The 13,879-nt window shown below is 47.2% G+C and overlaps 1 protein-coding gene across 1 annotated transcript in view; it reads right to left on the reverse strand.

The window, feature by feature from the left end:
- The window catches only part of HGSNAT (heparan-alpha-glucosaminide N-acetyltransferase), a 34,342-nt gene that overhangs the window by 2,647 nt on the left and 17,816 nt on the right, over positions 1-13,879 (reverse strand). The window contains exons 6-17 of the mRNA XM_044750997.2: positions 11,811-11,880; positions 11,034-11,143; positions 9,376-9,452; positions 8,623-8,653; positions 8,032-8,192; positions 6,784-6,899; positions 4,717-4,838; positions 4,252-4,378; positions 3,333-3,419; positions 1,555-1,632; positions 867-937; positions 672-784 (exon numbers count right to left, since the gene is read on the reverse strand). Coding sequence (XP_044606932.2) covers positions 672-784; positions 867-937; positions 1,555-1,632; positions 3,333-3,419; positions 4,252-4,378; positions 4,717-4,838; positions 6,784-6,899; positions 8,032-8,192; positions 8,623-8,653; positions 9,376-9,452; positions 11,034-11,143; positions 11,811-11,880 — 1,163 coding nt within the window. The remainder of the gene's footprint in view (positions 1-671; positions 785-866; positions 938-1,554; positions 1,633-3,332; positions 3,420-4,251; positions 4,379-4,716; positions 4,839-6,783; positions 6,900-8,031; positions 8,193-8,622; positions 8,654-9,375; positions 9,453-11,033; positions 11,144-11,810; positions 11,881-13,879) is intronic.

Here is a 13,879-nt window from a genome sequence, read left to right on the forward strand (position 1 = left end):
GTCATTGAAATCATCTAGCCATTGAGTCTTCAGGTAAAACCACACCTGAGCCATTCTGTTTATCTCTTGATGGTGTCTCAATATTTCTTATGTATAATCTGTAAGGTAGCACATTTACATTAAGAAAGAAAGTATGGGGGACCGGCCTCGTGGCATAGTGGTTAAAAGTTCAGTGTGCTCTGCTTCGGCGGCCTGGGTTCATGGGTTCAGATCCCAGGTGTGGACTTATACCACTTGTCCGCCATGCTGTGGTGGCAACCCATGTACAAAATAGAGGAAGACTGGCATAGATGTTAGATCAGGGCAAATCTTCCTCACCAAAAACAAAAGAGAAAGAAAGTTTGGCCCCATTTCTGAAGTGTTAGAAACAGGATGAATGCCCTGGATCATTTCTGATACTCCACAGTTTGGTATTGCCTAATAAACAAGCAGAGCTCATTTATGATCCCACAGTCTAAACAGATGAAATGGGTGGACTGCTTTGGAACAGGCCAGTGACGTCCTGCGTGGCCTGCCACAGCGTGGCCCCTGCTGCTTTCTCCCTCAGCCCGTGTCTTGGAAACCTGCCCCCGGGCTGAGGCTCAGGGCCCCAGCACTGCACATGCCCAGCTGGTCTCTGGACCAGCCCACCAGGTCACCATCATTCATCACTGGGGTTAGGGGTGACTTGCCTGGGTAAAAGAATGGGGTCCCTGTCCACAGACCCTTCACATCCACAGTGGGGTACAGGACGAGCAGGATGAAGAAGGCAAAGGAGCTCAGGGTGGTGACGTAGGAAATGGACCTGGGAGGAGGTAACAGGGCGTTTCAGGGCTCCTGGAGCACGGCCAATCGTCAGCATTAAAATGACAGTTCTCTATACCTACCAGAGATTTTTGTTTATTGGAATAGAGCCTTCATTTTCGGAAACTTTGGTCAAAGCAACAGAAGTAAGCCCCTATAATGGGGGGAGAAGGGTATTAGTTTTTTTACTATCTCAAAGAATAATTGTGTTTCAAAACTGAAAAATGTTGATTATTTAATTGCTTAGGGAGGGCTGAAAATTGTGCCTTATATTTTATTCTTTTAACTGGAAAAACATTTTTAAGATGTATAACTAAAAATATTCTCCAAAAAATATCTCTCTGGCATTCCTCTGAGTTGAAGGTAAACTACTTGAGGAACTGGAGCTAATCCTGAGAGGAACCACGAGGCCAGGTCCAGGGAAGCGAAGAGCCCACCTGACAACTCTTGTCACCTGTCAGTCTGGAGGCTGAGGTCTGGAACCTGCTATTGCTTGCCTGGTCCTTCTGGTGCGGCCCCCCCAGAGCCTGCTCATGCCCCCCTGCCTGGCCATTTGATGGCAAACGCTGACTTATTCATAAAGACATTTTCCTAAGAAAATAAACCTGAGAATTTAGGTGTAGAGATTGGTTCCTCTCTGTTATTCAAGGGAAGAATGTCACCTGTTGTGACGTGGTGACAGCTGCTATACCAGAGTTGCTAAACATTTTACTTCTTTTAAATATGTAGTGTGAAGAAAAGGAATTTCAGTGAGAAACGCTGGTTACTTACTAGAAAACAACTCCAGGCAGTGAATCTGAGCAGGATGGCTTTGGTCTGATCCTTGTAATACAAGAGTATTCTTCCTGCCTAGAAAAGAAGTCACAACATGCCCAGGAGAATCGCCTAAAGTATGTTCTTCTTTCACATTCATCCACTGTCCTGATCCCTCCACAGGCTCATCTGCCAGGCACACTGCCGGACACGGGGGACCAAGAGGAACAGAGCAGGCCCCGCTCTCGCCCAGAAGACAGAGGCACATGGGACGCCGTGCAGGGGAGAGAGGTGCTGTCAAGTTGAGGGTGTGCGTGCAAAGCAGGACAAGCATGTGGGCAGAATGGAACAGCATGGCCAGAAGCACATCAAATCCGGAGAAGCAGCACAACACCCTGAGGTGCCGCCAGTATTCAGAGAGGCCGGGGGCGGGGCAGGGCGACAAGGCGGCAGGCAGAAGGCTTGCAGGTCTCCCCACGAGGCACAGGCTTTCTCCCATAGGGGATGGGGAGCAAGGAAAGCCACTTTTTTGTCCCAAAAAAGTAACAAGGGACAAGCTCAGACTGGCCTGCTAGATGGCCCAGTCGGGCAGCAGTGGAGAAGGGGGCAGGAACAGGAACGGGGCGGAACTGCAGGCAGGGAAACAGTCTAAAACAGTAAAATCTGAACTTTGCATAAAATCCCCCCAAATTAGGAATTAATTTCTGAAAACATCAAAGCTTCACAATAATTTGTAATAATAGCTCAAACGCGTGAATGTTTTCTATGTGCCAGTTCTTAGAACTTTACGCGCATTAACTCTTCCAGCCTCTCAGCACCTTTATGCGGCAGGTGCTCCGGACGCAGAGAGGGCTGAAGGGACGTGTGCAGGCTCCCCGCCCGAGCGGCGGCCAGGGCTGCGCCCTCACCCACCGGGCTGCACCCACAGGCTCCCGAGAGGGCATGCGGCTCTCACGGAGAATGAGCGCAAGCGCCCGCTCCAAACTGTGAAGTGCTGTAGCGGTGAGGGCCGTGTTTCTAAAGAGACGACCTAATCACCAGAATGCATACGCTTTAGACCTGCACCGTCCAATCCGGGAGCCACTAGCCACGTGTGACTATTCACAATTAAACTGAAAGTGATTAAAATGAAATAAAACGAAAACTTCAGTTCCTCGGTCATACTAGCCACATCTCAAGTACTCAGCAGCCACACGACGGCACAGACATAGAATATTTTCATTGTCACAGTGAGTGCTATTAGTGTGCACATTTTTTTCCTCTCTCACCTCCCCGCAAATAATAGTTTCAAACACCAATTAGGAGAACTTTAAAAAGAAAAATCTAGACTGTCCAGAATTTTAACAAAATTGCATATGAGACAAACCAAGAATAATCTGTATTGCCTTTGACATAGAATATGCACAGCCTGAAACCACATAAAGTGTACACAAAAGAAATGTGACAAGCGGCCCAGTGACTTCCCATCATCACCAGAACCCAAACACACTGCTCACTCCCCCAAGGGAAGTCTGTTACCCAGAAACGGCTGGGCTGCCACGGCTACGATTAGCCATATACATAATAAGAATTTTTTTGAGAATATACGAATTATACCTAATTATTTGAATGTGCTGAATTTTAGTTACTTCTAGTTGTGACAATCCGCCAAATATAAACAGAACTTATTAGACCTGTAATACACAGAAGAAGATATGCTTCCACTCATTTATTGTAATGAAATAGTTTTTGAATTAATGATGAGTCAGTCATCACAAACTGTTGGAAAAATGTATCCTAATGAAATGAAGAAATACCTGAACTCCCAAAAATGCCATCACAATGGAGTTGATGGTCCCAAGGATGCCTTCTGGGTCGTAGGCCACCTCAGTGTGATAAAGCACCTGAAGACGACAGAGCAAGGGCAGCCGCACTCACCGACGTGAGAATGCACACACACACCCCGAGGCCGAAACGCGCAGGGCCACCACTGCAGCCGGCCTTCTGGATTTTCAGGTTCTTTTTGGTCAACCCTAGTGTACCATCAATGCTTCCTATCTTCTTTTAAGGCAAATAACATTTAAAAATACATTTGTGCTCTTTCATTATGAATGAAATTGTTCCTGGTCGCTGAAGGAACTGGGCGCTGTGCAGCGTGCTGGGTGCTGCCCGAACCACCCAGACGCCCCGCCCCACCCCTTCAGGACTGAGGCGCTCATTCTGATTCGCCCTTGACTGAAGAGGTGCCTCTCCAGGAGCCACACCCCTTGCTGGGGACTGTCTACATCCCACCAAGGACATCAAGGGCCTGATCCCTCACCCTGACTCAGAACAGCTCTGAAGGGCCGCCCAGCCCCCATGACATCTGCTGAGGCCTTCGTGTGACTGCAACACAGTTCTGCTTCCTCCCTTCCCCAGCAATGTCGACCCCAGAAAGGCTGCCTGATAAAGGTCCTCCACACGAGTCCATCTCAGGTCTGCTGCGGGAAACCCGATCCGAGACGCACAGCGGGGCACCACCCCACACACCCGATACAACACACTCTCACTGTGAAACCCAAGTAATGTGTACACACTGCCCCATCGTGAACACTAAAGTCACCAGCTTTTCAAATAAAAATTAGCTCCCATCACAGTTTACTAAACGGACACAGCTCAAAGTTGGCCAGCCCGTTCTCGTTTTCCTCCTTCAGGGCTCCTCAGTGCCCGGTTCTCCGGATACGCAGGCTCACTCACAGCCGAGGAAGGATGCTGGTAAAGGTGGTCCTCTCCCAGAAGCAGGCGGTCGATGTAGCCGGCAGCTCCTCCAGTACAGTTTGGATACCTCCCCAGATCTCCAATGCCACCAGGGCCCAGATAACCGCTGGGGAGGTGAGAAGACGCACTTAGCTGACAAGACTTCAGAGGGGACGAGGGGATATACGGACCCTACATGCAGCCCAACGACGAGCCACCAGCACACCCAGCCTGGGGGCCCTGGCGCCGCGCACCCTCACCAAGGCCCCTTTCCCGGGCTGCTCCCCACATGTCAAGGCGGGAGGCTCACCTTCCCCTCAAACTGGCCCTGAAAAACCTCGCAGACACTTCTCTGGACACACCCCAAACTCCTCTCCCAATATAAAGCATGTCTCCAAGGAGAAGAAAGGAAAAGAGAATTCTTCTGACGTGGCAGAAAATGACATGCAAGAAGGGTTCACTTACGTAGGGCATCCAGGAACAGGTAAGAAGAAGGTCAAGCCCAGCCAAATGCTTTCCAGCAGCAGGATGAAGAGCCACTGGGGCCAGCTGGACAGGATGTCTCGAAGAGAAGAGCAGCGCCTCTCCTGAGCGAGGGGCACAAACAGATACGACTAAATGCACGTAGAACAGGAACCACCAGCAGCTATGTACTTGGGCAGTTCCCGAGGTGGTTCTCTTGCCTTCATGGTACCACTCCAACAATGGGCACACAGCTATTTCACGTGCATTCTGCTGTTTGGAACCTCCCTCTCTACGAAACATCCCAGTAAAACAGTAGTTAAAAAGAAATCAGTGGTGGGGCTGGCCCCGTGGCCGAGTGGTTAAGTTCGCGCGCTCCGCTGCAGGCGGCCCAGTGTTTCGTTGGTTCGAATCCTGGGCGCGGACATGGCACTGCTCATCAAACCACGCTGAGGCAGCGTCCCACATGCCACAACTAGAAGGACCCACAACGAAGAATATACAACTATGTACGGGGGGCTTTGGGGAGAAAAAGGAAAAAATAAAATCTTTAAAAAAAATAAAAAAAAGAAATCAGTGGACAATTCCACTCCTTTACCCAAGACGTTCACACAAAAACTTGTACACAAATAGACGTGGAATCATCATAATAGCCAAAAAGTGGAAACAAGTGAAATGTCCATCAGCTGACAAATGGATACAAAATGTGGTACATTCAGAAAGTGGACTGTTATTCAGCAGTGAAAAGGAATCTGGCACTGACACACAACGTGCAGAAACCTCCAGTACGCTGAGTGAAAGGAGCCAGACACACAAAGCCGCACGTTGTATAACCCCATTCATGTGAAATGTCCCAAACAGGCAAATCTACAGAGACAGAGGTAGATCAGGGGTCGCCTAGGACTGGGGGAATGGAGAGCGGCTGGAGGTGAACACTGGGTTTCTTTCTGGAGGGATGAAGTGTTCTAGAGTTGGAGGGTGGTGATGACCGCACAACTCTGTGAAGACACTATGGCTGAACTGGACACATGAAATGTGCGAGCTTTATGGTATGGGAATTATACCTCGATAAAGCTGCTAGAAAAAAGAAATTAAAAATAAATTTTAAAAAAGGAAAATGAAATGTAAACTTTTGGAGCTGTTCTGGTTGGAGGAAGAAGGATGCAGCCCAACCCCTCGCTCATCATGGCGGATGAGTCTGCACAGTCCGTCAGGCCCCACCCGCAGCTCACCAAGCTCGTGTTCACTCGCACACGTCCAGTCTCACTCCTCCTTAAGGAAATCAAGGGCAGAGGGCACGCACACACTAACAGGGAGGGCAGAGGACGTCAAGGAATAACGATTAAACCATCCCAAGAGCATATGACCAAGCCCTCGTTACAGGAAGAACCAAGAGACTTTGGGATTCAATGATGAATTGCTAGTTATACATATGAAAAAAGCTGGAGAACAAATACAGAATTATTAATTTATTGTTAAGTAGAACCCCAAATGAAGAGTTTAAACGTTTCTGCCTGAATTTTTACTTCCTCTGGGGAAAAAAAATATAGCTGTCACCTGAGTAAACGCAACTCAGTAGTTTACAGTAAGACAGAAAGTAACCACAAAGGCGGTGAGGCTCGCACGCTTCTTACAGAGAGCTGGCAAACAGCCCAGGACAAGCCCGCCATTCTCCCACACCCGCCTTGGCGCTTCTTCTCCAAGTTGAACCTTTGTAGCGTTTGTGTAGATAAGTGAAATGTTCTATGAGTTTTCTGTGTACCTTGTACCACAAAGAAACTGAAAAATTAGCAGTAATGCCCCAAGAGACTGATGATGGTGACATTATTTAATGCCATCAAAATGCATTTGATTACTGGACGCTTAAACATTTGTTGAGAGTAAATCTCATTTTATGTCTACAAATCCTACATAAAAATAACTAATTTATGGAAAAAAAAGAAAGTATTTGATTAAAAGAGTTAAAGAGTCTACTGAAGTATAGTATTGCACTCAGAACTAAAGAAAGTTCCAAAAACTACAGTGATCCCCACCCTGCCCCCGGCCTTTTTTTAAAACACGGTTTCTCACCGAGGCACCACTTCCAGGCACAGGTTTAGCGAAGAGGAGTTCTAACACGGCGACCACAAAGTACGTCACCCCCAACCGCTGGAGCACGCCAGGGATTCGCAACTTGTCCCAAGACACTGCAGAAGGTACAGGTGGGCAGAGTGTTAGCCAGCGTTTCTCATCTCACCCAAGACAACATAACACCAGTCGTCTCTAGGTGGGGGACACACCTCTGTTGACCTAAGTCAGTGTCTTTTAGGCTCTTAGGGATGGAGATACACATGGTCAGGAGACATGGCTCAAACCCACAGCAGGAAGCTGGCAGCAGGGAGACTGGGATAAGAACAAGTGTCCTCCTCGGGGGTGGGGATAAAGCAAGGACGACCCTTGGCCCTGAAGTTCATCTCCGGCCCTTTCCCATTAGGACAACACATCCGACTCTCACCTCCACCAGGAAACTGCAGAAGCAGCCCAGGCCGCCACCGGCCCTCCCTGCCCTTCAGACTGCATGGCTGTCCCACTGACAAGCTGTAACCCTGTAACGACCCTATAACAAACCCTACTGGGAACAGCGGCCCACTTTGGGAGCTACATCAAATCAACTCTTATGTGACACCTTCCCTTATGACCCCAACTGGCAGTGACCGCTACCTACTCCTAAGGCCTAAAGTCTCAGGGCTTCATGCCTGGGGCTCATCTGACTGCTGCCTAGACATTTGTGTCCTCTTTTGCTAATGACACTGTGAGCCCCTAAAGGACACTCCCCGATGCTGCCGTCGGTCCCACACACAGAGCAGACAGCCTTCCCTCGGCTTTCCTGTCTTACTCACACTGCTAAACGACGACCACAACGTCATTCCTCCCCAGGAAGCCCGCTGGCATACAGATGATGACAAAGGTGGATTCCTGAGTCACCACACAGTAGCCTTATCATGAAACCCAAGCAGTAGGAGGGAAGGTCTGAGACCCAGGCGACCTACCCTGCCCTTCACTACCCTTCGATCACCTGGAGAAAGCACTTCACTCTCTCCTGGCCTCAGACTCCTCCTTTGCACAGCAGAAGGGTCTTGTGGTCTGGGAGGCTCCTCCCAGGCCCCAAATTCCAAGATCATCTTAATAATGCCCCAAATTATACCTCACTGTACACACTTTTCTAATAACTGTTCTTTTTGCAGGTACCTGAGATGGAGGAATTACATTTCTTTCAAATTATAACATGTAGTTTCCATATTTCAACCTGAATAAAGACCAACAGAGGGGAAAACTTACACGGACCAAGGCAATAATTGGGGTTCACGACAACGATTCCTAGAGAGATTAACAGGAAACTCCTCCACACAATTTTCCCCAGCAATCTGAATTTTGAACATCCCCGCTGCAGTGTGGAGGTCATTGAAAGAAAAATTGAAGATCCCATAATAAACACAAACCTAGAAAAAAACAGCTATGAATATAAGGCAACCATTTCTCTATATCACTAATATTTTATAATCTACTATCCTGCATTTCTTTTAGGAAATATGATTTTTACACTTATTTTCAGGATTAGTGGACTTTATATATTCAGAATTTACAATCTCCTACAATATTCCAGGATCTTGTCCATTACGTCTGCACTCACAAAAGGTCCCTGTGAAATCATTCATCTTCTCCGTCTGCATGTCTTAAATCAGGAGGAAGCCAAGAATGAGAACTATTTGGTAACAACTTTCGGAGGGACCTCATCACAGCAGAGACCCGTGAGCAACACAGACCCATAGCCCAGAATCAAGGACGGTCCCAGAGAGGCCCTAGCACGAGCTGGAGAGCAAGAAACTGGAGGCGACCTATGGACAGGCCGGTGGCAGACTGCCAACTCACCACGGGAACACAAGGTCAGCCACCGTCAGTCCTGCAGAGTAACACAAGCACAGAGTTAAGGAAAAGGACTCTGGAATGTAAATACTTGCTAAATCCAGAACGGGTTCCATTATATACTGAAGGGACAGTAAACCCGCATAGAGGGCTCACAGGAGAGCACTGTGAGGAGCACGCAGACCTCCTGGGCACTCTGCCACCAGTCACTGGGCCGGGGCATTTCCTAAGAACATGACTGGGCACGGGGGAACCGCACTAGAAGCTTGTGGACAAGTCTGCTATCTTTAAGCAGCACTGTCCCAAATCCGTTCTTAAGCCAACTTTTGAGCCAAATTCACAGCCATTACCCAGTACCGCTCAGACCAACCCCAGTTCAATGGCACCCCACGGGGGACCATGAGTCTTAGAAGGCAGAACTCCCACGCGGCTATAACAAAAGGCATATGGAGATTGCGACAGGGATCATTTACAACTAAATTCCCGACACCTTCTGCAGTGTCCCACAGTCCTTTGGCAGAGACCTCTGGAGCCAACGTGTCCTCACAGTGCAGCATCACAGAGCCCCAGCACACAAAGGGAGAACTAAACTAAAGGGCTAACAGAGTCTGAAGGTCATTCGCTGGGGGCAGCAGCTCAGCAGCTCAGAGGAGGTGGGTGAGCCTCATCTCTGGAGCTCCTGGGGACATGCTGAGTGATGTCCTGCCCGCAGCTCTGAGGGGTCCTACATGAGCAATGCCACCTTAGGAAAAGTCTCACCATTCCAACTCGAGTGTTTGAAGTACCAGTATTTTCCTCCTCCGTAATTAACGAAGACCATGATGATGAGAGCTATCCTGTAAAGCAACAAAGGGCAGGCTTTCAGGGCTGGCACATGTGACAGGGAACGGCCCGACTGCAAGAGACTCGCTTGCACTCAAGGTGCAGTCACGACGCAAGATGACACTTAAAGAGCAGGAAGCCACTGCTTCTCATCACCACAGCCAGGGTCCTACCCCGGAGCCCTGCTGCCAACGTTTCCAACATGACGTCTTAACAAGAGTGTAGACCGACACTAAACTGCATAACCTGAAAACAAGCAAAACACTTCCGACCACTCAGTTTTGTGCTAATTATTCAGATGTCTCAGCTAAACAACTGTCGCAGAAGGCGTGCAGGCAGAGTCAGAGCTGAGGGCTCGGATCTCAGGCCCTTCCCTCTTAGGAGCCCTCAGACCTTGGGCAGGACCCTCCTCAATATCTCAGAGCGCTTCTCTGTAAAAGAGGGAGCGCTCCTCACCTTGGACCGTCGGGATATTAGGAGACAGTGCTCGGCTCATGCTGGGTACTTAACACATGCTAGTTCCTGCCCACCTGTGAACATCTCATCGCCAAAGGCGGCAACGAGAATCAGAAAGAAAGAGGAACACAATAAAACAGATTCCCAACGTGCTACTGTTTGACGCTAATTCTGCCGAATGCAGGAGTGAAGACTTTACTAGGTTGAGGGGGTAATTTGTGGGAACTCTGGAGCCCAACTGCCTGGAATCGAATCCTGGCTGTCCGGCTGTGTCCCTGCGTGACCTTGGGCAAGTTACTTAACTCTGTGACTCACTTTCTTCATCTATAAAACCGGCACAGTAAAAGTAGATACCTCAAGGGATGTCTAGGAGATTAAATAAACGAAGGCCAGTCAGAACAGTGCCTGGCACACAGTGAGAACTCAAAAATGGTTAGCAATTGTTCTGATGATTTCTATCATCATTGTTATTATTCCCTGGCTTCAAATACACACACCAGGCACACTCAGAGCTCTGGTGCGGCTGGGACAGGATTATAAGGTTATCACGGGGTTTAAAAGGCCTCAGTGGGTAGAAATGGAAGACCTGACACCTAGATATTTATTTTCAGCTATATAGTTTTATACTTTATTTTCAGAGTTTGGTCTTGGCCTTCATTCTTCTGCCACAACTATAAAATAATAACAGCTTACTGTATGACTCTGGGTTTGCTATCAAAAGGGCCTGACATTGCTTTTGTCACAAGCTGTCTTGCGGGACTGGTGAAGGACAAAGACGGCTGTTTCGTTTCTGGACTGCTGCAGCTTCTCATCTGTGCAAGCTGCTCACTGGCCATGGGGACGCAGATGGACGGGGGAGCCACACGTACAGCCCAACTGTGAATGACCTTAATTCAGCAGGAGCTACAACCAGTGGCGGCCGGTTCGGGCCTTGTCCCACTACTCGTCTCTAGCAACATATGTACTGGCTATCGTGACGGCGTTCAAGTAAGGACAGCCTGCTGATTTGTTTTTACAGCAAGACATCCTCTCTAGCCTAGGAAGTAAAAAATATATGTAAAATGCCTTCAGTTAAAAGTGTGTTTATGTGTAATCCTAGGCTCCCTGTGCCCACCGTGGTACGACGGAGCCCCACGTACCCCCTGAATGTGTCCACACAGCGCAGGCGCTGCGGCACCGCGGCTGGGCCCCATGCTTCTAGCTGGCTGTCACCGCCAAGTGCGTCTGCCCGGCTCGGAGATCCCAGCTCCTTCAGAAAAAAGAGGAGGAAGACATGACAATCCATAATGCTAATGAGTAAGTCTCATTTCTCTATTTTTTAGGGAAGAAATTAAGAGTGGAAAGCTAAAGATCGTTGTTCTGAACAATACTTGCTCTTGTAAAGATCCCACCTAGAGGTTTGGTGATTCACTTTATTTTATTTCTGTGACTCCTCTGAGCTTGCAGTGGCCAAGTTGATAAATGACCACAAAGAAGTGGTCCACAAGTGTGTTTGGTACACGTGTACCAGCAAACATGTCCATAATGAATTTATTAACACAAATATCATGCTCCAATTGTTCCAGCAGGCCATAGTGTTTCTAGATCTAATATCAATGTCTCTTCTCCTTTTGTTTGAATCTTGACGCTCTCTGCTTAACTGGATCAGTTCAACAGAGCTGCCTGCAGAGTGACGGATGTCTCCACATCGTGATCACAACACAGCCCAGAGCCCCAGCCCCACTGGAGAGAGGGGTGTGCCCTTCACAGGAGCGGCAAGGAGGCCGCTCTCTATTAAGAAGACAGGACACACGGCCTGGCCTCCCACAATATAAATAAGATTAATTAAACCAGATAGAAAGGTTATTAAATAGAGAATTACAAATTCCAAATCTAGAAAACCACCCAGGATACACAGGACGCATTCTAATACTCACAGAATTGATGAGGCGATCAGTTTCCCGGGAATTTATTGCTTTAGAAATCCAATTATTAAAGTCATCCAAACTGTAAATTTAAAAAAGCCTCAGTTAATTTATTTTCTTAGGCAGAATTTTCAAAATGATTGGATATCAAATTGAAAGAAAATTAAAGTTCGTATTCTACACAAGTCAAAGAAGTAAATGTTTTAAAGTTTTTTAACAAAACAAAAGTAGAAATCAAAGTTCATAGCAGCAGTGCTTGTAACTGCTGGACCTTTCCAGCAGTGTCCTCATCAGTGACAGAGGGACGGCGACAGCGCCTGCGCTCACGAGTTGTCGTGTGAGTGAAATGAGATCATTACTCCCTGTGGCTGGAATTCTTATCAGTAATACTATTAAAATCAGAATAGCAAAAACTGCAAATGACCAAACGCACTCCATACAGGAACGACTAGACACAGTCTGTGACAGCTGTGTGACAGATGAGACGCGGGACACCGCAAGAATGAGGCTCTGTCCACACACAGAAATACGAAAGCTAACTACTGACTACAAGCAATAACCCAACATGCAGACTTCATCACAGCGAAACGAAAACGTGAATGTGCACACTGAGAAAGTCTGAAAGGGACTTTGGAGTGATTCAGATCGTTCATTATTGGGTTCTGTTTCCTAGGTGGGTGCTTTGGGTCAAAAAGATATCCAGATGATATGGAATTGATTTACATGGTTAACAAAAGATACACATATTTACTGGTTTTTCTTTAAAATGAGATTTCTACTTGGGAAAAATCTTTCAAAAGACGTATCTTAGCTCTTTCATACAACGTTTATATTCTGATTTGGGTCATTTCTCCTTACCTCTTTTGCATTTTTAAATGGAAATGAATCCTGATTTCCAATACACTACAGATTGCTGAGTGATTCGATGTGGTAGTGTTGTTTGTTATTCACAATTCTGCAATTTCCCTAGATGGCTTCCCTTTTATTCAGTGTGTTTGTCGTGCCCCTAAGAACAAGAACTGTGCTAAGGCTGCGTGCCCACAGACCATTACTGAAGTCCACAGAGAAGCCTTTCTCAGCCCAAGACATGATTTGGCAAACTGGTGTTCTTGCACTCACAACTCACAGGCCAGTTTGTCATTTTCAAATAATAATTAATACTTAGTATTTTTTATTTGGTATATGAGAACAATTAAATGAGTACTTTTAGTAAGTACAATGTTTGATTAGAAAATCAGGAGAATGCGTGCCTTAGTTTGGTTGTAAATCGTCAACGGCTCTCTAGTGGAGATCATATATGACATTTCTAACTTAATATAAGCTCTTTTAGGTACCGTGCTTCCAGCTTTTGTGTGTGTGTGTGTGAGGAAGATTGGCCCTGAGCTAACATCTGTTGCCAATCTTCCTCTTTTTGCTTGAGGAAGATTGTCGCTGAGCTGACATCTGTGCCAATCTTCCTCTATTTTATTTTAAGCCAACACAACAAGGCTTGACAAGCAGTGCTAGGTCTGTGCCTGGACCACACCTGCGAACCCTGGGCCACCAAAGCAGGGTGCGCGAACTTAACCACTATGCCGCCAGGCCGGCCCCAGCTTTCTCGGTCCTGAAAAGTGTGACCAACCTCATGCTCATCTATGGAAGATTTGGAGAAGTTGGAAATAAACTGTCTACTTTTTTTAAAAAGTACATTTTAGCCTGGTAAAACATATGTTTTGTATAAAATTTGCACATTTAAATTATCTGATGCACAGGACTTTTTCCTTTTCTTTCCTTTTATTTTGGTCGTGGAAAGTTTCAAGTGTATGCAAAAGTAGACAAATTAGTATAATGGACCACCATGGACCCATCGCCAAGCTTCAACAAGTATCTACACATCTTACCTCATCTATACTGCCCCCCACTGCCCCTTTCTCCTGATTTTTTTTTTTTTTAAGGTTTTATTTTTTTCCTTTTTCTCCCCAAAGCCCCCCGGTACATAGTTGTATATTCTTTGTTGTGGGTCCTTCTAGTTGTGGCATGTGGGACGCTGCCTCAGCGTGGTTTGATGAGCAGTGCCATGTCCGCGACCAGGATTCGAACCA

This window comes from Equus asinus, chromosome 27 (genome assembly GCF_041296235.1).
Source record: "Equus asinus isolate D_3611 breed Donkey chromosome 27, EquAss-T2T_v2, whole genome shotgun sequence".
In the NCBI taxonomy this organism is placed as follows: domain Eukaryota; kingdom Metazoa; phylum Chordata; class Mammalia; order Perissodactyla; family Equidae; genus Equus; species Equus asinus.